This window comes from Brachyhypopomus gauderio, chromosome 4 (assembly GCF_052324685.1).
Source record: "Brachyhypopomus gauderio isolate BG-103 chromosome 4, BGAUD_0.2, whole genome shotgun sequence".
NCBI classification, from domain to species: domain Eukaryota; kingdom Metazoa; phylum Chordata; class Actinopteri; order Gymnotiformes; family Hypopomidae; genus Brachyhypopomus; species Brachyhypopomus gauderio.
The window spans coordinates 14,797,138-14,824,666 of record NC_135214.1 but is presented as its reverse complement, the minus strand read 5'-3'; the positions used below and the strand labels follow the sequence as shown (position 1 = coordinate 14,824,666).

Sequence of the window (27,529 nt, the reverse complement as noted above, 5' to 3'; positions counted from 1 at the left end):
GGGCTAGGGCTAAAGAACCTCACATCTATCAGGGTCAAAACACTGTAAAGGTTCTGTCTTTTGATCTGAAGCCCACCAAGCACCCGTTTAATTTACTGGAGCCAAGACCGAAGGGTATAACCCTCAAAGCAAGCACAGATGGAGTCATTAGTAGCCTGGCAGAACATTACCAGGCACGAGTGCCAGGATTTGACAATGTCTGTGAGAAAATCTTCAGGCAACAATCGCAAAAGATCTGCAGGCTATTAAACATGCCGATTATTCAAGTTTATAGAGTTAAAATAATGATTTAAATTTTATAATTAAAATCAGCTTCCTTTCTGACAAAGATGTAAAATACAATAATCTGACACGCTCTGCTTCACTTTAATCCAGCACACAGGAGTACAAAGCCAAATGAACCAAAGATAAAGTCACATAAAGTATTTATGGACTGCACTGTGCTCTCCAGAGCAAACGCCAGGTCTCACAAGAAGCAACTTTACTTCGAACAGCTCACGTGTGTTTATTGACCACTCGATGTGCTAAGTATGATAGTTGGGGGTTAAGCAAACTTGCGTGTGCGAGTGGGATGACGTTTGCCAGGGGGCCTCACTTTTCTGCTGTGACCTGGATGTGATTCTCCATACTCTCATTCCTCTTCTGCTGCAGAGATGCCAGGTAGTTGTCCTTCATGAACGCCTCCCAGGATAACAGCTCATCCGTCTCTGTCTGAGTATGTTCTTGCCCTGGACAAATAGGCTTTATCAAAACCTCACTCACGCCTACTTTGAAGAGTGGGGAACAAAAGGCCAGGCTACTTATAAAAATAATCGATTTGAAATGCCAAAATCTGAGCTTTAGTCAGACCTACTGCTGAGATGGACTCGCTAACCAGGTAACAAACTTTCACAAACTTTCTGCATAAAGACCTGGAGGCTTTTTTCAGTGTTTTTAGGCACTCACTGAAGGGCCTTCGTGTCCGCGGGGGCCGACACAGGACCAGACTTCTGATCCCGAGGTAGAGATGGCTGAGGAGGATAAAGGGCGGGGGGAGGGCGGGGCGGCTGTAGTATTCCTTAATCAGGTCATACCGCTGAAGCTTCCAGAACGTGTCTGTGTGGTCCTGCACCTGCTGGAATGTGTAGCTGCATAATAGAAAGGCGGAGCACTTAGAATCTCTTAGTATATGTTCGTAAATCTCTTAATATATGTATGGAACAAGCTGTATCTAACAGCTTTGAGGTCAATTAATCAAGATTAATCAGGATTTAGACAGTGAATATGTAATATTCTCAAATAAATAAATATAGAAATAGTAAATTCCTATCGTTTAAAACCATGCTGTTTCACGTCTTATCACGCATTATCACCAGCACAAATACATACAGGCAACTTTTGAAGGACGACACTCACTTGAAGATAGCAATGAGCAAGTTGAGGAGCAGGATGTTGGCAAACAACAGGTAAACACACATCATGATGATGGTCAGCCAATCAGGGAAGGATGGAGTGTTGTCACCGTTCAGCACTGGACATTTGGGCTTCATTGGATCAGTGGCATTCACGGTGCAACTGTCCATATTAAATTGTGTATCTGGATCACACAGAAATGGTTCATAAGTGTGACTCAATCCCTTATATTTCCAAAAATCAGCACTACTCTGCTAGGAAGGATTTTTGGTGAGTTTTATATCCTTTATAGTTTATTAATAAACTTCAACAGAGTATCATTACCATGAATTAAGTTTATTACACTAAGCAGTACTCATACATGGAACAGTTCAAAGGTCAGACACCAGCAGTCTATCTACTGTACTATTTAGGAAGCAATGTCTGAGCAGATGGCAAAGCAATTTGTAAGTTGCTCTGGATAAGAGCGTCTTCCAAATGCCCTAAATTTATGTCTAAATCAGACCTCAAACTAACCTTGAACTTAACACAAAACCTAATCCTAGCTTCATTTCTGCTTCCAGTTTGGATCTCCCCTCAGAATATTAGACAAATAAACCCAACCCAGATTCCTTGCTACTTCTATGTCAGTGCTCAGTTGTACACAAAGTCTTTTGAATAGCAACAGTGGTCATTTTTCATGCACAATTTGTACTATGTCCTGGGTCACCTGTGGCACCGACTAGCTTTAAAGCCACTATGTAGTACTCGTGCACTATTTTCCAGGTGTTCTGCTAGCAGTGCCATTCTCTTTTTGTGTTTTACTCACTATCTATGCTAGTTTGTAAGGTGCCAAATATGATGAGGTAGGGCTGATAAACGGCTCCGCGCAGGATCCAGTCGAGACGCTGCTCATTCTGGATCAGGATGCCCTGCGTGGACACGCCGTAAGCCACCACCCAGATACTGAGCAGAAACAGGAAAAAGAACAGATCCAACATCTGCAAGGAGAGAGAGAAAAGAGAGCAGAAGATTCATTTTACCAGCCACACCTCCTCAAGAGTGCTTCTTTAGATATAAGTGGCTTAGAAACATACTTGGAAAAGTGCACAAGCATTATCTGTGATTCTCACCATTCTCCTGACGATGATAATCTTAGGGCCCAAGGTTCTGCTGATGGTGAAGATAGCCATAAGTCGCAAGCAGAATATAATGAAGTCGATACAGAGGATGACTTTACCCACATAGAACAGATTATCAGAAGCCTGCAGCCTGGACAAGAGATAAAGACATAAAGTCAACTACAGTACTAATATAACTAAAAAGTCCTGGATTTTTTTTGCATTTGCAAAAATTACACTTGATAGGACAATGTAATGACATGACTTTTAGTGAGTGTGGTTAATCTTTTCCCCTATTGAGAGCTATTGTTTTGTAAGGCTGGTGGGCTGACCTCAAAGTCAGGCCAATGATAAAGAGGCTTATCGACAACACATCCAGAATATTCCAAAGATCTTTAATATACATCTTCGCTTTCCTCCCAAGTTGAAACCCATCAGAGTCAAAGAAGAGCTGAAGAGAAGGAGACAAGAAAGACCAAGCCTGAAATATCCATTGCACCTAGATTACTATCCTGCTGTGATTGTGTGTGTGTGTGTCTCTCACCTGTCTGATCTCTTCAAACACCAGAGAGGTGAGCCACACATAGATAAGCAGCTCTCTCCAGGACGGTGAGGACTGGAAGTCCATCATTAGCACCACCGCGAAGAGCCACAGGAACCCAAAATAGGAGGCGATGTTCCAGTAGAACTTTACCTGAGGGCTGGAGTACAGACTCACCAGCCGAGTCCAGTAGTTCAAAGGCTGCAGACGTTTTCCAGATCGGTCACTGGTAGTAGGAAAGATGACAATATGTTTTTAATGGTAAACCACACAAATCTCAAAGGTGTGGCATGATCTTAACATTTTATCTTTCTCTGAAATGCTTGTCCCATTCTGACCTAATATGATGTTTCACCCTGGCACCACTCCAGATGTTAGTAACTGAATCCAAAACCATCTTCTCCTCCACTGTCTTCTCCGCTTCTCTCCGAATGGCCTCATCATGTCTATCCAAATACAAAACAAGAATTACATATGATATAGGGCATGATACAATGCGTTATGTTTTTGCCATGACATTTCTAGTGTAATTCATTATTTAGTTTCTCTGGAGTTTTTCAGCTGTACCACAGCTGATGCAAACGAAATACTGCCATCTTGTGGTTGGATCTTGTGCCATAGCAATGTGAGGATGTTCCAAATGTGTGAATCTTTACAATGTGCAGCAAATGTCACCCCTGCACACTTCATATACTTTATGTAATCTGCATATTTTGATTTTGTGTGATTAATGGGAACTACGTATCTGTCAAAAAATAATCAGGCCAGAATTCAATCACAGACCAGTGGACATAGGAATGTGATGGGATTTGGTTAATCACCTGAAGGCCACAAATCCAGTGAAGATAAGCGGGAAGAACAGCATGCTGAGTAAAACCTTCCAGTACGGGTTCTCCACCGCCAACTCCCCACACCACACCTTTGTCAGCAGAGCCTGGGAAACCACACCCACTCAACCAATGACATCATTCCTAACACCATGTCTTGCAAATGCCAGGCAATCGTCTTTGACTGTATGAAGACGTTTTTTATTCAATAGAAGGAATTTGAATGATTGGAGAATGTGTACAGTATATTCTTGCAGATGATGGAATGATAATGTGGTAGTGTGACAGGTGTGCTTACCTGGACCCCTGGGTGGGCTATGAAGCTCTTGTTATCAGCCCCCAGGGCCAGGCGGAGGCACGTGGCCCCGCCCCAGGATGGAGAGGCCCGGATCAGCAGTTTCTCAGCTCTCTGCTCATCACATCTATGGCACTCGTTGAAGACACCTGGGAAAGGAACACTTCAAACGTGACCACTTCAAACGTGACACATGGGGGGATGTGTTGTGCTAAACTAGCTGTGCTAAATTCAATTAATATGAAAATGTTGATTTCTTTTTAAAATCACTGAAGTCACAGAAGAACGTGTGTGGTACCGATGGCGTGTTTCTCAAAGTGGGCCGCCAGTTCTGTCATCGACTGTTCCCCATTATCTCCGCCCTCCTTAACCAGCTTCTTCAGCATCTTACTGGCAGCTAAAGCAGCAGCTATGCTGTCCTTACACTACAGGAACAGACACACACACACACACACATACACACTGTAGGTACCATGCTAAACCAGCAGGTGGCAGTACCACTGGCAACACATGGAACAAGCTTGCTTTGACGGAAGTAAGGGTGTGTCTACAATTCAGGTGTTTAAATACCCTGAACAGCCATTCATCTCTCTCTCTCTGGTTTGACCGACACATAGGTTAGACCTATTAAAGAGAGGCTCCGTAATATCTCCCTCTCTCTCTGGTTTGACCGACACATAGGTTAGACCTATTAAAGAGAGGCTCCGTAATATCTCCCTCTCTCTCTGGTTTGACCGACACATAGGTTAGACCTATTAAAGAGAGGCTCCGTAATATCTCCCTCTCTCTCTGGTTTGACCGACACATAGGTTAGACCTATTAAAGAGAGGCTCCGCCACTCCTCTCTCTCCGGTTTTCTCTGAGAGCACGCAAACTTTGATACGACTAACAGCAAACAGCTGAATGTCGTATTACCTCATTAACGAGCCCGAGTTACACCAACCAACCGATCAACGTTACCGCGACAACAGATTCACCGAACGACTTCAATCAAGCTTGCTAACGCGGCCACACGGACTGAAACAAAGGCGATCAACTCCCTGTTGTTAAACCGTGAACGAGACTCGCGTTCCTGGACGATTCCCCAGCACACCTGGACGACGTCGTTTAATCAACGAGGAGCCTGCGGTGGAAATTCCCTCCTAATTCCAGGAGAATTCAGGGAGGACGACACTACCCCAAATCCTCAACACGTGAGACTCTTAACGCTGGGCATAGTTTATAAAAGGGCAAAGTTATTTGAACTGTAGAGTTAACCAAGCTTTCTGTTAATACATTCTGAATGTGTTTAACTTTATTTTCATAATCTTCATCAAGATTTGTACATACAAAGTTCTCTTTGCTGTGCATGCCACCATCTTTTATTTATCTGATTAATGGACAACTTGTAGTCTTCCCCATTCTCAGACACATCACATTAATTTTTAGTTATTAAGCCAGCTCCATTACTCTTTGTTCTGACCACGTTGGAATAAACCAGCTGAGCTAATTAACACAGTCGCGCTGCTCTACTGTTTAAAGTCGGCGCCATTTTAGTTGCTTTGTTCTCTATAGGAGAACTGAAACTACAACTCCCGCCTCCTCACACGCGCACAAGCGCGTGCACACATTACTCTCCTCCCCTTTTTACACACACACACACACACACACACACACACACACACACACTAGATACCCAGTCTTCACTGTAAATGTACTGATCCTTGTTGATGCCGTTTGTTTTAGAATAGTTAGTTTTAAATAAATGTATCATTTATTTTCACCAAATTGTCTGTGTTGATGTCATTCAAAAGTGGTTGTTGCCAAAACCTCCAAAGAATTCATAGTTAAATCCTTCAGATACCAAACCATTAATTACCCTTAGTTAATAACTAAATGTTATGGTTCTGGTATAATTAGAATATGAGACTGATTCTAAATTAATGAGACTGATTAATAATTAAGGTAAAACAAATTATATCTACTTTAAAGGATTAGTAGGTGAAACCCCTACATAATTGGTGCCCCTGCGTGAGGGAGATTTCTGGCTCAACCATATTTGTTTGATATCAACCATATTTTTCATATCACAGGCTTTCAAGCCATTAGAATAGGACCATCTCCAAATTCGCCAGAAGAGGGCGCCAGAGCGCTTCCCAAGTCTTCCTATAGAGGAAAGCTAGTACTTGGTAACTACAGTTTGGTGATAGTGTTCTAATTTGATTACCATTTGGTTACTATTCACATTCATTGAGCAATCAACTGAAGATCAGTATATTTATTTTACTCATTTAATTTCTGATTACTTCAATAGTAATTCAGTTGCTTTAATTTGTGTGGCATCCCACTGATTTCCCCTGTACTGCAGAAGTATTAGGATAATTATTTAGCACAGTTATCAGAATTCACTGTCTTTGTATAACTTCACTGTTGCAGTCTTTGGTCCAGTGTGCTAGTGTTTAGTTTCAGAGACCATAATCACCTTTGGCACAATTCTTTTTACCCCAGTTTCAATTTGGCTTGTCCACCTAGGTAATTACCCTTTTTACCTGCCCAGACACAAGGTCCTGGCACAATAGCTAAGCCAGATTGTACTGAAGCTGACTTGATTTTGTCCCTTTTTTTGAGCTAGTCTATAAGTACATTTAGACTAACCATGGCTTTTCTAAAACAGAATACTTGTCAATCTTTGCTTCAGCTCCTTCAGATGCTTGAACCAGCTAGGAAGGATGTTGACAAACCTCTAAAGGACTACTTTGAGGAGACCCCTACCGTTCCAGATGTAGTTTTTAAAATGTTCCTTCTATGTCAGCAGCAGGCTCGCTTAGAAGTAGAGGCACTACGCAAGGAAAATAGACTCCTCAAACAGGATACTGCTAAGCTCAGTTCTGAGGTTGAGAGCCTTCGCCACAACCTCCAACTGACCACTCATGCGCTGAATGACGTGCTCACCGTAAGTGAACGTCACACGGGCTTAACAGAAACTGCCCGCCTCCAAAGGGAGAGTGAGCTTGCTCGTGCGAGAGCGCAAGATTTCCTTGCAACTAGATCTGGCACCTCTAGACCTTCTTTATTAGTTACAGTAGAAAGCCCATATAGTCGGCACTCCACAGGTGATGATGCACCTGTCATACATCCTAAGGCCCCGGCTCCAGTCCCCATGAGTCTTAGATTAGATGCAACTAGTTCTTCCTCAGAGTATCCATATGATACTACTGACGGTTCAGCTTCTGAAGCTCAAAGTGAAGCCTCTGTGGAGAATCACCCTCCTAGAGCAGATGCCCTGTCTGCATCCTCTTGCTACGAGTCAGCAGAGCCCTCTTACTCGTCCCTAGCTTCTGCCCCCTTACTCTTGAGTAACAAAAAGAGTAAAACTAATCCTGCTATGTTTTTTTGACCCTCCTTATTCTCTGCATGATGTCCAGACCAGGGACATCCCGTCAGGTACAGCAGCTAGGAAGCCTTACTTAAAAGCTGAGCATCATTCCACTGACCCACGCACAGGCTGGCACAGTGACGTACATGTTCCAGCTTCTTCCTCAAGGAGAAATGCAGGTATTTCTCAACTTGAGATGCGCAAAGGCTCACTGTTGCCCCCTATGGACAGAGACCAGGAAGGTAGAAAGCATGCTGGTGACCATTATCCTCCGCATGATGTCCAGACCAGGGACATCTCATTAGGTACCACAGTTAAGAAGCCTTGCATGAATGCTGAGCATCATTCCACTGACCCACGCACAGGCTGGCACAGTGACGTACATGCTCCAGCTATTTCCTCAAGAGGAAATGCAGAAATTTCCCAACTTGAGATGCACAAAGGCTCACTGTTGCCCCCTATAGACACAAAGCAGGATGGCAGAAGGCATGCTGATGTACACCACTGGCAGAACGTACAGACAAGGGACGTCTCACCAGGTAGAGCAGATAACAGGCCTTACTTAAACGCTGAGCATCATTCCACTGACCCACGCACAGGCTGGCACAGTGACGTACATGCTACAGCTTTTTCCTCAAGGAGAAATACAGATATTTCTCAACTTGAGATGCATAAAGGCTCATTACTGCCACCTAGGCACAGAGAGATAGGAGGCAGTAGGCATCCTATTGACCAAGAGTTACACCACTTGGATAGTGAAGGTCCACCTTCCTATTCTAATAGACATGTCCTTGAACATTTCCCTCGGTTAAAGTTACTAGATTCACTAGCCAAGGACATGGAGCCATTCGACCCAGCAAGGTCAAACTACCATGTTGAAGACTACCTCAAAGAAATTGAGTGTAGCCTCTCGGACTTGCCTTATGCAACAGAACGAGAGAAAGTGAAGCTGATTTGGAAAACCACCTCTAGATCAGTTCGCACATTCATAGAATCACAGCCGTTTTCCATTAGGGACAGTTACACTCAGCTATGCAAAGCCCTCGCTGAGGAGTATTCCCCTTATTTTGACGAAGCGTCAGCATTCATGTCAGCCATTAAAATTAAGCACAAGCGTTCAGAGCATCCCAGGGATTACTTTAATCGCTTGAAACAAACATTTTTCCAGGGAAGAAATGGACCAGGTCTCACAGAAGACCGAACCTTCAAATCCCTATTTTTGCACAATCTCCAACCTTGTGTGAGAACCCATGTCACACTTTTAGCACGCCAAGGTGACCTGTCGATGCGTGAGATCAGAAAGACCACGCAGACAGTTTGGGAGACTGTTGTGCAGCCCAGTCTGCCTGAAGGAGACTCCAAAGAGCTCCAAGATCCTCCCTATGATTTCCCTGTAAATTCAGACACTGTTCTTTCTGCAGGCCCCTCTCACTACTCTCGTCACAGGGACAGAGCCAAGAGGTGGAAAGAGAGGCAGAACCAGTGGAAGGGGGGACAGCCATAGATAAGGATCAGTTAGTGGACCTCCAGCCTGAGCCAGGAGGAGGTAGAACTGACGAAGTTACATGTAAACCTTCAGCCTGTAAACATGTAGCTATGTTTCCAGATCTCTGATCTTTTAAAGGGAGATGTTCCTGGCATCATCTCCGCTCACAGTTCTGTACTTTTGCAATAGGTTCTTTACTAAGGGGGGTGTACCCGGCGTTACCTCCTAACTGCTATACTACATTTTACCCCTCACACATCTTGTATTCTCTTCTCTACCAGCATAGCAAGAGCTATTAACTTTTGAGACGCTATATGGCAGTCCAGCTTTGTCTAACAAGACTAGTGAAACCGTTTCTCAAATGTGCACAGAATATAGGAAAGCACATCCGCTACCACTGTGATGCAGACTTGGCGAATAAGTCTGGCATAAATTGCATAACTATTCCTCAGGACCACTAGAGATGTTAGTTAGTGCATGATGACAGCTCCTGATGCTCAAGTCTACACTTAGCAATAGCAGCATTAGAAATGCATTTTGGTTGTTTAAATACTTCACTGTCACAAGATAGGATGAGGCATTACACCTCAGTTAAACCCCCATTTACATTTTACAATTTACAATTACCTTTAGATCCCACAAGGAACCACACTCTAACTAGACATTAACCCAAATGTCCGTCGTGGTCCAACGAGATCCTTCACTTTAAACATTGTTAGGTTTGTTCCAGCCAACAGACTAACACAAACATGTGCTAACTCCACACCTTTCTCCATGCCTGATGTACTTCCTCTCCTCCATCAAAGGCATTTAATCCTGCATGTGACCTTGTTTTCTTATTGTAAAGCCAAGAGAAATCTAAGCCATGCATTAGTATCCTTTCATTGTTTATCTTGATTTGGTTAACCTTAGTTACTGTTCAAGAACTGCCCAGTAGTGAACTTGTTGCCCAGATGTGTCTCTACAGCGTCTCCCAGCCATCTCATGGATCATGCTATGAGCGGGATGGACAACTTGACTCATGGAATTGATCACCTTCCAGTGGATGCTACAGGGAACATGGACTGCATGGATAACCTTTTGTGCTCTTCAGGACTGTGACATCGGCCCCAGTCTGAAGACCAAGGGGGGAATGTAGGTACCATGCTAAACCAGCAGGTGGCAGTACCACTGGCAACACATGGAACAAGCTTGCTTTGACGGAAGTAAGGGTGTGTCTACAATTCAGGTGTTTAAATACCCTGAACAGCCATTCATCTCTCTCTCTCTGGTTTGACCGACACATAGGTTAGACCTATTAAAGAGAGGCTCCGTAATATCTCCCTCTCTCTCTGGTTTGACCGACACATAGGTTAGACCTATTAAAGAGAGGCTCCGTAATATCTCCCTCTCTCTCTGGTTTGACCGACACATAGGTTAGACCTATTAAAGAGAGGCTCCGTAATATCTCCCTCTCTCTCTGGTTTGACCGACACATAGGTTAGACCTATTAAAGAGAGGCTCCGCCACTCCTCTCTCTCCGGTTTTCTCTGAGAGCACGCAAACTTTGATACGACTAACAGCAAACAGCTGAATGTCGTATTACCTCATTAACGAGCCCGAGTTACACCAACCAACCGATCAACGTTACCGCGACAACAGATTCACCGAACGACTTCAATCAAGCTTGCTAACGCGGCCACACGGACTGAAACAAAGGCGATCAACTCCCTGTTGTTAAACCGTGAACGAGACTCGCGTTCCTGGACGATTCCCCAGCACACCTGGACGACGTCGTTTAATCAACGAGGAGCCTGCGGTGGAAATTCCCTCCTAATTCCAGGAGAATTCAGGGAGGACGACACTACCCCAAATCCTCAACACGTGAGACTCTTAACGCTGGGCATAGTTTATAAAAGGGCAAAGTTATTTGAACTGTAGAGTTAACCAAGCTTTCTGTTAATACATTCTGAATGTGTTTAACTTTATTTTCATAATCTTCATCAAGATTTGTACATACAAAGTTCTCTTTGCTGTGCATGCCACCATCTTTTATTTATCTGATTAATGGACAACTTGTAGTCTTCCCCATTCTCAGACACATCACATTAATTTTTAGTTATTAAGCCAGCTCCATTACTCTTTGTTCTGACCACGTTGGAATAAACCAGCTGAGCTAATTAACACAGTCGCGCTGCTCTACTGTTTAAAGTCGGCGCCATTTTAGTTGCTTTGTTCTCTATAGGAGAACTGAAACTACAACTCCCGCCTCCTCACACGCGCACAAGCGCGTGCACACATTACTCTCCTCCCCTTTTTACACACACACACACACACACACACACACACACACACACTAGATACCCAGTCTTCACTGTAAATGTACTGATCCTTGTTGATGCCGTTTGTTTTAGAATAGTTAGTTTTAAATAAATGTATCATTTATTTTCACCAAATTGTCTGTGTTGATGTCATTCAAAAGTGGTTGTTGCCAAAACCTCCAAAGAATTCATAGTTAAATCCTTCAGATACCAAACCATTAATTACCCTTAGTTAATAACTAAATGTTATGGTTCTGGTATAATTAGAATATGAGACTGATTCTAAATTAATGAGACTGATTAATAATTAAGGTAAAACAAATTATATCTACTTTAAAGGATTAGTAGGTGAAACCCCTACATAATTGGTGCCCCTGCGTGAGGGAGATTTCTGGCTCAACCATATTTGTTTGATATCAACCATATTTTTCATATCACAGGCTTTCAAGCCATTAGAATAGGACCATCTCCAAATTCGCCAGAAGAGGGCGCCAGAGCGCTTCCCAAGTCTTCCTATAGAGGAAAGCTAGTACTTGGTAACTACAGTTTGGTGATAGTGTTCTAATTTGATTACCATTTGGTTACTATTCACATTCATTGAGCAATCAACTGAAGATCAGTATATTTATTTTACTCATTTAATTTCTGATTACTTCAATAGTAATTCAGTTGCTTTAATTTGTGTGGCATCCCACTGATTTCCCCTGTACTGCAGAAGTATTAGGATAATTATTTAGCACAGTTATCAGAATTCACTGTCTTTGTATAACTTCACTGTTGCAGTCTTTGGTCCAGTGTGCTAGTGTTTAGTTTCAGAGACCATAATCACCTTTGGCACAATTCTTTTTACCCCAGTTTCAATTTGGCTTGTCCACCTAGGTAATTACCCTTTTTACCTGCCCAGACACAAGGTCCTGGCACAATAGCTAAGCCAGATTGTACTGAAGCTGACTTGATTTTGTCCCTTTTTTTGAGCTAGTCTATAAGTACATTTAGACTAACCATGGCTTTTCTAAAACAGAATACTTGTCAATCTTTGCTTCAGCTCCTTCAGATGCTTGAACCAGCTAGGAAGGATGTTGACAAACCTCTAAAGGACTACTTTGAGGAGACCCCTACCGTTCCAGATGTAGTTTTTAAAATGTTCCTTCTATGTCAGCAGCAGGCTCGCTTAGAAGTAGAGGCACTACGCAAGGAAAATAGACTCCTCAAACAGGATACTGCTAAGCTCAGTTCTGAGGTTGAGAGCCTTCGCCACAACCTCCAACTGACCACTCATGCGCTGAATGACGTGCTCACCGTAAGTGAACGTCACACGGGCTTAACAGAAACTGCCCGCCTCCAAAGGGAGAGTGAGCTTGCTCGTGCGAGAGCGCAAGATTTCCTTGCAACTAGATCTGGCACCTCTAGACCTTCTTTATTAGTTACAGTAGAAAGCCCATATAGTCGGCACTCCACAGGTGATGATGCACCTGTCATACATCCTAAGGCCCCGGCTCCAGTCCCCATGAGTCTTAGATTAGATGCAACTAGTTCTTCCTCAGAGTATCCATATGATACTACTGACGGTTCAGCTTCTGAAGCTCAAAGTGAAGCCTCTGTGGAGAATCACCCTCCTAGAGCAGATGCCCTGTCTGCATCCTCTTGCTACGAGTCAGCAGAGCCCTCTTACTCGTCCCTAGCTTCTGCCCCCTTACTCTTGAGTAACAAAAAGAGTAAAACTAATCCTGCTATGTTTTTTTGACCCTCCTTATTCTCTGCATGATGTCCAGACCAGGGACATCCCGTCAGGTACAGCAGCTAGGAAGCCTTACTTAAAAGCTGAGCATCATTCCACTGACCCACGCACAGGCTGGCACAGTGACGTACATGTTCCAGCTTCTTCCTCAAGGAGAAATGCAGGTATTTCTCAACTTGAGATGCGCAAAGGCTCACTGTTGCCCCCTATGGACAGAGACCAGGAAGGTAGAAAGCATGCTGGTGACCATTATCCTCCGCATGATGTCCAGACCAGGGACATCTCATTAGGTACCACAGTTAAGAAGCCTTGCATGAATGCTGAGCATCATTCCACTGACCCACGCACAGGCTGGCACAGTGACGTACATGCTCCAGCTATTTCCTCAAGAGGAAATGCAGAAATTTCCCAACTTGAGATGCACAAAGGCTCACTGTTGCCCCCTATAGACACAAAGCAGGATGGCAGAAGGCATGCTGATGTACACCACTGGCAGAACGTACAGACAAGGGACGTCTCACCAGGTAGAGCAGATAACAGGCCTTACTTAAACGCTGAGCATCATTCCACTGACCCACGCACAGGCTGGCACAGTGACGTACATGCTACAGCTTTTTCCTCAAGGAGAAATACAGATATTTCTCAACTTGAGATGCATAAAGGCTCATTACTGCCACCTAGGCACAGAGAGATAGGAGGCAGTAGGCATCCTATTGACCAAGAGTTACACCACTTGGATAGTGAAGGTCCACCTTCCTATTCTAATAGACATGTCCTTGAACATTTCCCTCGGTTAAAGTTACTAGATTCACTAGCCAAGGACATGGAGCCATTCGACCCAGCAAGGTCAAACTACCATGTTGAAGACTACCTCAAAGAAATTGAGTGTAGCCTCTCGGACTTGCCTTATGCAACAGAACGAGAGAAAGTGAAGCTGATTTGGAAAACCACCTCTAGATCAGTTCGCACATTCATAGAATCACAGCCGTTTTCCATTAGGGACAGTTACACTCAGCTATGCAAAGCCCTCGCTGAGGAGTATTCCCCTTATTTTGACGAAGCGTCAGCATTCATGTCAGCCATTAAAATTAAGCACAAGCGTTCAGAGCATCCCAGGGATTACTTTAATCGCTTGAAACAAACATTTTTCCAGGGAAGAAATGGACCAGGTCTCACAGAAGACCGAACCTTCAAATCCCTATTTTTGCACAATCTCCAACCTTGTGTGAGAACCCATGTCACACTTTTAGCACGCCAAGGTGACCTGTCGATGCGTGAGATCAGAAAGACCACGCAGACAGTTTGGGAGACTGTTGTGCAGCCCAGTCTGCCTGAAGGAGACTCCAAAGAGCTCCAAGATCCTCCCTATGATTTCCCTGTAAATTCAGACACTGTTCTTTCTGCAGGCCCCTCTCACTACTCTCGTCACAGGGACAGAGCCAAGAGGTGGAAAGAGAGGCAGAACCAGTGGAAGGGGGGACAGCCATAGATAAGGATCAGTTAGTGGACCTCCAGCCTGAGCCAGGAGGAGGTAGAACTGACGAAGTTACATGTAAACCTTCAGCCTGTAAACATGTAGCTATGTTTCCAGATCTCTGATCTTTTAAAGGGAGATGTTCCTGGCATCATCTCCGCTCACAGTTCTGTACTTTTGCAATAGGTTCTTTACTAAGGGGGGTGTACCCGGCGTTACCTCCTAACTGCTATACTACATTTTACCCCTCACACATCTTGTATTCTCTTCTCTACCAGCATAGCAAGAGCTATTAACTTTTGAGACGCTATATGGCAGTCCAGCTTTGTCTAACAAGACTAGTGAAACCGTTTCTCAAATGTGCACAGAATATAGGAAAGCACATCCGCTACCACTGTGATGCAGACTTGGCGAATAAGTCTGGCATAAATTGCATAACTATTCCTCAGGACCACTAGAGATGTTAGTTAGTGCATGATGACAGCTCCTGATGCTCAAGTCTACACTTAGCAATAGCAGCATTAGAAATGCATTTTGGTTGTTTAAATACTTCACTGTCACAAGATAGGATGAGGCATTACACCTCAGTTAAACCCCCATTTACATTTTACAATTTACAATTACCTTTAGATCCCACAAGGAACCACACTCTAACTAGACATTAACCCAAATGTCCGTCGTGGTCCAACGAGATCCTTCACTTTAAACATTGTTAGGTTTGTTCCAGCCAACAGACTAACACAAACATGTGCTAACTCCACACCTTTCTCCATGCCTGATGTACTTCCTCTCCTCCATCAAAGGCATTTAATCCTGCATGTGACCTTGTTTTCTTATTGTAAAGCCAAGAGAAATCTAAGCCATGCATTAGTATCCTTTCATTGTTTATCTTGATTTGGTTAACCTTAGTTACTGTTCAAGAACTGCCCAGTAGTGAACTTGTTGCCCAGATGTGTCTCTACAGCGTCTCCCAGCCATCTCATGGATCATGCTATGAGCGGGATGGACAACTTGACTCATGGAATTGATCACCTTCCAGTGGATGCTACAGGGAACATGGACTGCATGGATAACCTTTTGTGCTCTTCAGGACTGTGACATCGGCCCCAGTCTGAAGACCAAGGGGGGAATGTAGGTACCATGCTAAACCAGCAGGTGGCAGTACCACTGGCAACACATGGAACAAGCTTGCTTTGACGGAAGTAAGGGTGTGTCTACAATTCAGGTGTTTAAATACCCTGAACAGCCATTCATCTCTCTCTCTCTGGTTTGACCGACACATAGGTTAGACCTATTAAAGAGAGGCTCCGTAATATCTCCCTCTCTCTCTGGTTTGACCGACACATAGGTTAGACCTATTAAAGAGAGGCTCCGTAATATCTCCCTCTCTCTCTGGTTTGACCGACACATAGGTTAGACCTATTAAAGAGAGGCTCCGTAATATCTCCCTCTCTCTCTGGTTTGACCGACACATAGGTTAGACCTATTAAAGAGAGGCTCCGCCACTCCTCTCTCTCCGGTTTTCTCTGAGAGCACGCAAACTTTGATACGACTAACAGCAAACAGCTGAATGTCGTATTACCTCATTAACGAGCCCGAGTTACACCAACCAACCGATCAACGTTACCGCGACAACAGATTCACCGAACGACTTCAATCAAGCTTGCTAACGCGGCCACACGGACTGAAACAAAGGCGATCAACTCCCTGTTGTTAAACCGTGAACGAGACTCGCGTTCCTGGACGATTCCCCAGCACACCTGGACGACGTCGTTTAATCAACGAGGAGCCTGCGGTGGAAATTCCCTCCTAATTCCAGGAGAATTCAGGGAGGACGACACTACCCCAAATCCTCAACACGTGAGACTCTTAACGCTGGGCATAGTTTATAAAAGGGCAAAGTTATTTGAACTGTAGAGTTAACCAAGCTTTCTGTTAATACATTCTGAATGTGTTTAACTTTATTTTCATAATCTTCATCAAGATTTGTACATACAAAGTTCTCTTTGCTGTGCATGCCACCATCTTTTATTTATCTGATTAATGGACAACTTGTAGTCTTCCCCATTCTCAGACACATCACATTAATTTTTAGTTATTAAGCCAGCTCCATTACTCTTTGTTCTGACCACGTTGGAATAAACCAGCTGAGCTAATTAACACAGTCGCGCTGCTCTACTGTTTAAAGTCGGCGCCATTTTAGTTGCTTTGTTCTCTATAGGAGAACTGAAACTACAACTCCCGCCTCCTCACACGCGCACAAGCGCGTGCACACATTACTCTCCTCCCCTTTTTACACACACACACACACACACACTAGATACCCAGTCTTCACTGTAAATGTACTGATCCTTGTTGATGCCGTTTGTTTTAGAATAGTTAGTTTTAAATAAATGTATCATTTATTTTCACCAAATTGTCTGTGTTGATGTCATTCAAAAGTGGTTGTTGCCAAAACCTCCAAAGAATTCATAGTTAAATCCTTCAGATACCAAACCATTAATTACCCTTAGTTAATAACTAAATGTTATGGTTCTGGTATAATTAGAATATGAGACTGATTCTAAATTAATGAGACTGATTAATAATTAAGGTAAAACAAATTATATCTACTTTAAAGGATTAGTAGGTGAAACCCCTACAACACACATACACACGCAGACACACACACACAGACACACACACTCACACAGACACACACATACACACGCAGACACACTCACACGCAGACACACACACACGCACACACAGACACACACATACACAGACACACACACACACACACATACACACACACACACACACACACACACGCCGAAAGCATAACATCTATTCACAGAGTTCTGAAATCATAGAAGGTCTTAGAGATGATTCACTATCACCAGTCAGTTTATCAGTAATCCACTGATCGAGTGTGCTCATGGGCAAATGTTTTAGCTCATGCTTCTGTAGTTGTACCTGTTCCCAAGCGATCTCTGCTAGCTCACGTTTGTTCTGGAGCACGCTCCAGAGGAAGAGGTCTCGCTCCGGGTTCCACACCCTTTCTGGATACCTCTTGGATTTCTGCTAACAGTGCCACAGCAGAGTTACATACTGGCTAGAAAAAAGTCAGAGGAGTAAAAACTTGAATTGAGCTCCTGTCTAAGCAAAATTCGGACCCACTGTTGATAAGGCGCCATCACTGGACATCAGTGTTCTGTGGCTGGGTGATGTTGGGGTGTAGAGCGGCTTTGTGGAGCTGCCCAGCAGGTGGCGCACTTCATCAGACACATGCCTCAGAGAAATCTTCTCGCCTCCTGGGGCACGTCTAGCTAGCTTACGCAGGAACACGCACCTGGGCAGGTGTGTATACAGCTCACAAAGTGTGTCTTCGCTTTCAAGGAACTGGTCAATACACACTCCATTCTCCAGGAGAAGACTTACAAACTCGGACTTTTGGCCCACCAGGGCAGAAAACATGGCGTGGTGCAAATCCTTGGACTGAAGAACAACAACAAAAAGTGCACTTACACCTGTGTAAGACAGGTACAGTATGTGCAGTACAGCCATATACTCATGCAGATACTGGTTACTGGTATAAAATGCCACTCTAAATCATTGATCACTGATCCTGACGCAAGCGCAGAAGTTCCTGACCTTCCATTGACCTTCCTCAGTGAAGAACTCGCTCTGTGCAACGTCCACACGATTCCAGGCCACAGCCAGCTCCAGTTGTTTCTCCCTGTTCTGTTTGTCAACACTATCTTTGCTCCGGGAGGCTATTGGGGAACAAGCATCCTCAGTATGTTTCCCACATTACTAATGGTAATAACAGTAAATGGAGTTCTTATAAATAATCATGAAGTCAATTCAATAACAAACCTCATAGACAGACATAAACAAGCTATTTGTTATTAGAGTGAGGGCTGTTTCCATGGCAGCATTCTCAGCTAACTCATATATGGTCTTTAAAAGTATTTAAATAAATGTAAAAAAATGAAATTAATGAAAAATAAAATAAAAATAAAAGACCACAAAAAAAGCTGCTATATATTTTACATATTTAAATATCACATTATCCACTCAACTGTAGTTATCTTGATAGCTGAGAGGTGATGGACTATAGCTATCACACACAACCACTGATCAACTCCCATATGTTGCCACTTATGCAAGTCTAGATTTAAACTGAAGTAAAATCATATCATTTGTAAATAAATTGTGAGATATATCAGTGCTAGGTTGAAAATATATTGTTTTGTACCTTTCAGAAAAGCTTGGAGAATTGCTACATCCAGATCATTCTTTTTCTCCTCATCGATGTAGAACACCGTTAGCAGGTGGGGCATCCTGACAATGTCTTGAAGCTGTGCAGAATATTACCGATGCGGGACATGTGGGCCTAGTGTCCTCCCAACTCTTCATTAGCACCTTACCCTACTGATCTTGAAAAGTGCTTGGACAACAGTACTTTTTCTTTGCCTGTACTTTCCATACCAACAATGTAGATTTGAAAATACTGTTAATTTATTTTTCCAACCAAATCAAGGTGCAGTCAGGAACCATTTTGTAATCACAGAGTGTTAAACTGTGTGATTTTAATTACAGCGCCACACAATTATTTTTATTTATCCCTGGGAATCAACTTTTCAGACATGTGGTCTTACCTTCTTGGTCCATTCAATGATCTGGAGTTCAGAGAAAGTCTCATCTCTAAAATAATTCTTCATTAGTTGCTGGATGTGAACTATGGTGACCTCTGACAAGGGCAAGCCAGCCACATGAGCGATGACATCGGCCAAGCGACCAGAACCTTCCAGAACCACACATGGAGTGTTATTTATCATGGAGTTGTAGATTGTCTGTGGGAAGTGAATTGTTTGGCTTGTAAGTAAAACACAGAGACATAAATGACACATAGCGTTTTAGAAACACCAACCAAAGAACAGAGTCTGATCTCACATTTAGGGTTCCTGGTCCACCATCCAGCACCACACACACAACTGGAATTTTCACTCCACTGTCTGGTGAGTACACACAAGTATTAACAGTTGATTAAACATTATATCAAGCTTCTAGAAGCTTCTGTTTTTTCTGTTTTCTGTTTAGAGGAAGAAGTGACCATCCATAACCACTAGGACTATCAGCATTTTTATACCACTGCTCTTTCTCCCAAGAGCCTGCCAAAAAGCAGTGCTGGGCACATTTGCATCACATTAGGAGATAAGGGGGGGAGGGTGATAGTGTGAACTGTGTAGATCCATTAACTCAGATGGAGAAGAAAAAACCCTGGCCTCCCCTTGGGGTAGGAGTCATTGATCTATATTACTGGATTGGACATCACGTGACTTAGCATGAGCCGCACAGGCGCCATTGCTATGCATTGAGTCGTGCATTGAGGAGCATCAATTGATGGACATAAAAATGAGATCTACCAGACAGTCACACAAGGAAAACCAAAGAGGGACTCAATGTTTTGCAATAAATTGTCAATACTACGACAATATCACAAAATCAAAGGGTATAACATTTCACAGGTCAGTAAAACAAAAATAGCAGAGATGAGGGATGTTGACTGTTCATGCTAGCTTGATTTTGATAATGCTATGTCGAGTAAACCCACTTAAAAACAAGTTTTCTGTTCCAACAAATTATAATGTATTGTTATTAATATTGTTATCATGTTAGGATAATGTTGTAAATATGATGTTCATTAAAATTATCTCTAAATCTGTTTTACTGGGACCGATGTTCAATCCAGTTGGCATTATGTCCCATAGATACTCTCTCACACAAACTGAATAAATAATGAAACCAAATAAAAATTTAAGTCAATTTAATTTGTCATAATTATTTTTTAAATCAACAGGGGTGAGTTTCCCAAAATGTTCTTAGCGCTAAGTACTTCTTAACGAGGAACGAGGTTACAAAGTACTTAGCGCTAAGAACGTTTTTGGAAACTCACCCCAGGTTAATACAGGGGTCAGAAAGTGTGGATGTCTGAGAGGACCGTCATCTACAGCAGGGATATGCAGTGCTCACTGCCCACTGATATCAACCGTACACTGAAGAGGGCACATGTTAGAGAAGGAGCAGTGCCACAGATTTTCAACCTTCCAGACCATATTAATAATAATAAATATTTTATTAAAGTTGATGAAATTCTGTAGCCAATGAGAAGTGGCTGCAATAAATGATTTTGAAAATTGTATATTTTGTGTCATGTCAATTTATCTATGTATTTGTGGGAAACTGAATTGTGTAAGCTCTTTTCTGCTACTTGAAGGTAAAAAAAATCTGACAAATTTTGTCATAAATTTCAGATTCATAAATTTCATTATTTTCTCTATCATAATTTCATAATTAATTTCACCCACATTTAGCCATGTAGTGCTCAAAGATGCTCCTCCACACTGATGCCATCTCATATTATACTTGAACATATATGAGGTACTGCACTTAAAGAATTTATGAAAACTACAGCTGTAACGGGGAGAGTTGACAAATAAAGAGATAAACTCATAAATTTGACTTTCAATATCAGAATTGTGATCATAATTAAAAGTTATCAAAGTTATTTATTTACAACTTTTTACCATAATTATGATTGAATATCAAAAACATGACATACATGTGTTATTTAGTTTTAGCCAGGTGAAAGAAAAGGGCTTTATGCAGGGTTTTGTTAAAATTTTACCTAAATTGAAAAATTCCCAGACTGCTTATAAATTTATCTCTTGGGATAATACGAAGTTTTACATATCACAACATCGGCAATATTCTCACCTTTAATTTAAGCCACATTTTATAAAAATCGGATAAGAAATAAGGGTGCTAGGACTGTTTTTGTGACAGATGGATGCACATCCCACATAGGAACTACACTGCTTTGCTGACATGACATGACACATTGACATGTTTGTGTCAATTTCACATTATTTTAACCTTTCACAAATCAAATCTCATATGGTGCTGTAGATGAGGAGACTTCTTGCAAGAGAGCTTGCACAGTCTCATGTGGCTGCCAAGGTGTGTATTGAAAGGTGTGTATTCAGCAACCACCCACACCTGACACACGCCTCATTTACATAACACCGGAGGTAATCAGGGCTTTTCACACCTGCCAACTCCTGTCATTTTACAGTGCGTTGGGAGTGAAAGGTATTTCTGTCAAAAGCAGGGGGCTTGGTAGTTCTAGTTTAACAAGCCATTCTACACTGAAATCTCCAGACTCACCTGTGTTTCCTAGAGGTTGCTCTGAGATGAGCTTCTCCAATTTCCCACGAAGCTCAATCTCAGCCCCGTAATGGCCATGCATTCCATCATCCACCAGCAGAAAATGAGAGTGGTTATTGTCCAGACAGGAGAGCCGGCCCTGGTGCGGTTCATCCAGAAAGTAGCTAGCAGGAAAGCAACCCTGAAAAAAAGACACAACAGATATACTAAGCTCTCACCGAAATGACCTCCCTTCACTTTCATATTTCTTTACCAGTGTTTCCGATCACCTCAGAATGGACCAGGTCCTGCCGGTTGTGGATGACCCCCCAAGTGGCCATGCCAATGGCTACGATCTGCGCCTTCATAGACCTGCTGCTGAGGGTGTAGTCCCTCACCGCCATTCCCACATGCTTCATCACACCCGTGTGAGTGCCACCTGTTAGGATCCAGGCACCTGCAACGGGGACAGTCGCCTTTGATATGTGTTTGGCTGCTTCTAGTTCTGTATGAGATTCACCAGTCTGGGAGTTTCTATTCATTCTACTTTTGTAGTAATATTTTCATGATTATTCCAATATTCATTAATATTTAATCTTTGAGCACACAACCTTGATTTTACCATATCTGTATTAAACAATGGGTTAAACAATCTGACTATTGAAAACAAACCGGGTGAACTTTACTTCTATTTCTATTACTATTTTTAGTAATAGAACATTAGACATTAAGTCATGACTAATTAGATCTCAGTATCAGTTTGTCTACAGTACCCATCACTACTTTAACCAGATATTTCAGCTTCTTTCAAACCTTCATGTGGAGAATCTGGAGTAAGTGATAAAAAGTGTGAATTACTGTACTTTTAGTATACCATTAGATTTGTTGTTTTAGCAATGATACAATCACTATATACAATATTATTTCTTAGCCTTTAATAAAACACCAATAGTGGCCTAACACCTTTGCACAGTACTATATGTGAATAATGTAGTGTATGAATTAAAGATTTGAGCCTGTTACTCTGTGGCACCACTGTGTTCTACTTTGTTAGTTTGTCTCTGTGGAAAATGCAGACCCTGCTGTGCTGCACTCTCGTCTCCATCCCTGCTGATGTTACACTCCTCACAAATTCAATCTGTAATCTCAGATTACAGCGCACAGTCTAAAATCATGAGGACATCTTTAAAGGTGAATGCTGGCCAAGGGTGTGCAGACCTGGAGTTATTTGATTAGTCGTTTTAGAAAATGTAATGCAATTTTAAGAAAATGCAAAGTACTTTTAACATCACTCACTAACAGTGTTGCGAATAACGTCGTTAAAAATAACGGCGTTATGTAACGTCGTCATTTTGTCAGTAACGGGATAATATAATTAGTTACTTTTCCTGTCGTTACAACGCCGTTGACGTGGCGGGGTTTCCATCCAAACCTTTCGAAAAAATAATGCGCAATTTCCAAGTTTCGGCAGAAAAAAATGCGACTTAAGCCTTGTTTCCATTCATTACAGTTATGCGAATAAACTTTAGATCACGTGAGAAGACGCCAAAACAATAGTGGTTTTACGTCCATCTGGCAGTTACGCATTTTTGCACGTTGAGGTTTTGAAACATTTTTTTCTTTTTCTTTTCTATACATGGAGAAGTAAAATTCAATTTTTGCTCTCTCCAGAACTGTTTTTGCATGCATTTGCCTCTTTACATCGCGATCATGTACAGAACCACATGACTTGAGGCATGATACGTCATCGTTTATGCGAAAAACCCTTTTCCATCCAGTTTTTTCGAATTTTGGCGATGCGATAGTCTAAGTTTTCCACCTCCTCCTAGCGTAAAAATCTTTTTGCGATATTTGGGGCTTTTTTCGAATTTTGGTCTTTTTCCATCCAGCTTTTTTCATGCGCATTTTCAAAATGCGCAAAAACTCGGTGGATGGAAAACCCGAGCGGACCGCTAGATTTTTTTTTTTCTCGCCGTGTGAAATCAGAATTGTGGCGTGTGAGCGTGTGAAGAGGGTCAAATGCGTGTGTCACACGCTCAATGCGTGAGACTTGAGAGCCCTGAGTTTACTTCTGTTGTAAACAAACCAGTTGTCTCAGTTTGAGAGAAATTAATTTAATTTCATAGAAGTAAATGCACTTTATATAGTGTAACTGTTTACTTTTGCTTTTTTTTCTCCCAAAGATTTGGGATTTTAAAGGATTTTATCCTGCACTGGTCTGTGGATGTGCAATAAATATCAAAAGTTAAACAATTTTCTGATCTACTCATTTCAACTGACTGTGAAAACTGCTTAAAAAAAACTTAATTAATTGGCATATAACCTTTTTTTAACTGTAACGTAAATAGTTACTTTCCCTGGTAACGAGTTACTTTTATTATAGAGTAATTCAGTTACTAACTCAGTTACTTTTTTGAACAAGTAGTGAGTAACTATAACTAATTACTTTTTTAAAGTAACGTTCCCAACACTGCTCACTAATGTAAATGCATTCTAACCCTGTCAGTGCTGTAAATTTGGGTTTCTGTCTTCAGACTAAACATCTAAGGAGTAGCTCATTATCACCACTTCCCCCCTCTGGCCACCAGAAGTCCCTATCGCCAGAATACTAACCAAATTTTCGTCACCTGTTATTTCCTGTTATCTCACCTGTTATTCCTGTCATTAATCATTACCAGTCCTATAACTTCCTGCGCAGTATTGTAGAACTATCATCGAGAAGCATGCCAAGCTCTACCTGTGACTTTTTTCTTTGTCTTTTGTGTAACCCTTTGGTTCTGCTGTTAATTATTCCTCCCACATATACCTTTTTTTCTTTTTCCGTGCCCCTTCTTATGAAAGTAAGTTATTAAACTCAGTTACTGCCTATAGATATGTGTCCTCCTCCTGAGTCCATGGCTGCAGTGAGCTGTTTAAATTACGTCTTATTGTATAACAAAATAGGGAAAGCTGGACAATTATAACATATCCTTTGCATTGCTGAAGTGCTAGAAGCAGCGTTTGTCAAAAGTTACGAAAATTGTGATTTACAGATAATAGACAAAATAGCAGGATTGTGTTGGGGGCTTTGGAGCATGAAGGTACAGTAATAAATGTTTGTACAGGCAAAAGTTTGAGAAATAAAACATTTTACTAGACATAACTTTACCCAGTCCAAGTCTTATTTGTGTTTTCATTTGTGTTGGTTTGTGCCATTAAAAGAAATTTAAATTTGTGCTATAAATCTGTGCAATAAAAATTGCATCACGGGAAAGGGCATTTAGCCACCAGGTAATGTAGGTACCTAGCTTTTGCTATTAAGCAGCACAATGGCAAAGATTTCTCTATTGGACAAGCAATCAATCTTAGGAAAAACATATTTTTCACAGGTATTTTACCTAAAATGTTTGTTTCTATGTTCAGAGTTCACCATTCATCCATTCCAATGAAGAACATTTCAAATAAATGTGGCAATCCATCTTAAAAAGGCAAGTAAACTCATTCCCCATGAAGGTCTCTACCTTACCACGTTTTCCTAAGAAATTGCTTGTTTGCTAGTTTTCAATCTTTCTGCACGATATAATACATCAGTTCAGGTGGTAACTCATAATGGGGCAAATCATAACATAGACATCTTGTTCTTCAACCTGAACCAGCCATGTTCCTAATTTTCACACCTCTGTTCTTAGATATCTCACTATCACATCTTTACAACCTGAATTTCTGTTGAATTTCTAATGAACATGTTCACAGACACCCACAACATTTAGGACAAAAAGAATTTAGGCATGAATGGAACTGTAACGCTGCATATGCAGCGGAGCGAGGAGACGAACACAAACGCTGAGATGAGTGAGATTTATTCATGGGAATACCGAACTCGGAGTCGTACATACAGGCAGGGGTCATAACGGGCAGGCTATCCAGACATGAAACGTAGACAGGCATGATCACGGACAAGGGAGACAACGAGGCAGGCTAACAACGGAAGGGCAGGCAAAACACACGGAGGACTCGTAAACCAAACGCAAACAACACGGCAGAACTCACGGCAAACAGGATCAGACAAAACCACGGATAACTCGACTGGGGATAGCTAGGACTTAAATACAATGACATTAAACTAGGGACAGGTGACGGCAATGACACGGGGGTTTGGTAACAAACAAGGAATCACGGAGACAAATGAGCGGGGCGGGATAAACAGGCACGGGACACAGACACAAGGGAACCTGGAGTGACAGCCAAGGGAGGGGGCGAGGCCATACGTGACAGGAACTTGGTTCTTGGAATTTGGAACTTGGAATGGAAGTGGTTGTATACCACTTACAAAAAATATTTAATTCAAATAAGTGTCTGGTATTATTGTACTTACCACTTTACCACAAAAATACCATCACTTCAGGAGGTGAGTGTCATAATAATGGCCAAGGTCTTAACATATATATCTAGTACTTCACAAAACTGAAAAGAAAATTCAGTTGAAACTGATTCAGATTCACTGAAACTGAACTAATCAGTTTAGTTCCTGATATGCACAATGCCACATCATTCTTGATAACACAGATAAACAAACTCACACAAAGGTTTCTACCTTGCCAGGTTTTTCCTAAGACTATTATGGAGCGATTTGTACGTTAATGTGAAATGTCGTTAATGTGAAATGTGCCATATTGTAAATTGTGATTTTTTCACTGCAATCGAAATTTGTCATCCGCATTTACCCATCTGTGCAATTAGAACACACACACAAACACTAGTGATTACTAGGGGGCTGTGGTGCACACATGCCCAGAGCGGTGGGCAGCCCTAGCCCTAGCCCGGGGAGCAGTTGGGGTTAGGTGCCTTGCTCAAGGGCACCTCAGTCATGGCCTCAGGCCTGGGAATCGAACCCACGACCCTCCGGTCACAAGACCAGTTCCCTACCACAGGACCATGACTGCCCCGGAGGTGACGTCCAAAACCTATGCATTTATACCACCGAATACATAAACAGTAACAACCTCTAAATAATGTTAGCTAGCTATGCTACTATTGTTCTGTGGTCCTATCAAATTCTTTGAATAGCTTATTGTCTAGTGCAGTGTATTATGTTATTGTCTGAACAGAGTGTCTCAAAAGTAAGGAAACCCTCATATAAAAACACCCACTGACATTATGTCAGTACTGAACATATGTGACGATGGGGTCGTGGTGAAGGATGAGACACAGAATCCCTCTTGACTGACGTCACTTTTAGTTTATTAACAATGATTGCGCAATAGCGCACGATAAACATCCAAACACGCACAGTTATCTAAGTCTACACAGAAACGTGTAGACTTAGACAACAACGAGCACAGGACACTGCGTGAGCGCACATTAAATAGACCAACCACATTAGCCCCACGTGATTACGAGACAAGTCACAGGTGAGACATATTAATCACACGACATTACCCTAACCACGGAGATCCGCAGACGCAGACAAATCACGTGGACTACGTCTACACACGCCCAAAAGGGAGGGGCCGGGGTCCTCAACGTGACAACATATAAATACACAAATGTTCCGTAATAGTACTTCTTTATTTCTTATTATCAGTATACTTATAATAATAATAATAATAATAATAATAATAATAATAATTATTATTATTATTATTATTATTATTATTACTACTACTACATCAGTGAGTATGTACCTGTGGTTTGGGCCACTTTAATGAGACCACGGCGGAACTTTTCCTTCAGGTGCGTCTTCATGTTGAAGTTCTTTGCACCACCTGTTACTGAGATTAACAGGTTGGGGGGCTGGAGGTTCCAGTACTCGATCATCAGCTGGTAGAGAACCTCAGCAGACGTTTCT

General features: G+C 42.1%; 1 protein-coding gene across 2 annotated transcripts in view; it reads right to left on the bottom strand.

Annotated features, from left to right (window-relative positions):
• The window catches only part of trpm2 (transient receptor potential cation channel, subfamily M, member 2), a 36,655-nt gene that overhangs the window by 3,488 nt on the left and 5,638 nt on the right, over window positions 1-27,529 (bottom strand). The window contains exons 6-25 of one of the 2 annotated variants that reach the window (XM_077002499.1): window positions 27,366-27,529; window positions 21,993-22,159; window positions 21,724-21,904; window positions 19,450-19,511; window positions 19,155-19,349; window positions 18,752-18,854; window positions 18,145-18,266; window positions 17,671-17,988; window positions 17,467-17,574; window positions 4,454-4,580; window positions 4,159-4,304; window positions 3,855-3,967; window positions 3,372-3,479; window positions 3,037-3,259; window positions 2,825-2,943; window positions 2,505-2,643; window positions 2,201-2,372; window positions 1,396-1,576; window positions 946-1,127; window positions 596-728 (exon numbers count right to left, since the gene is read on the bottom strand). The exon at window positions 27,366-27,529 is cut by the window's right edge and continues 17 nt beyond it. In XM_077002499.1, coding sequence (XP_076858614.1) covers window positions 596-728; window positions 946-1,127; window positions 1,396-1,576; window positions 2,201-2,372; window positions 2,505-2,643; window positions 2,825-2,943; window positions 3,037-3,259; window positions 3,372-3,479; window positions 3,855-3,967; window positions 4,159-4,304; window positions 4,454-4,580; window positions 17,467-17,574; window positions 17,671-17,988; window positions 18,145-18,266; window positions 18,752-18,854; window positions 19,155-19,349; window positions 19,450-19,511; window positions 21,724-21,904; window positions 21,993-22,159; window positions 27,366-27,529 — 3,063 coding nt within the window. The remainder of the gene's footprint in view (window positions 1-595; window positions 729-945; window positions 1,128-1,395; window positions 1,577-2,200; window positions 2,373-2,504; window positions 2,644-2,824; window positions 2,944-3,036; window positions 3,260-3,371; window positions 3,480-3,854; window positions 3,968-4,158; window positions 4,305-4,453; window positions 4,581-17,466; window positions 17,575-17,670; window positions 17,989-18,144; window positions 18,267-18,751; window positions 18,855-19,154; window positions 19,350-19,449; window positions 19,512-21,723; window positions 21,905-21,992; window positions 22,160-27,365) is intronic. The other variant, XM_077002500.1, reaches the window with a different exon arrangement.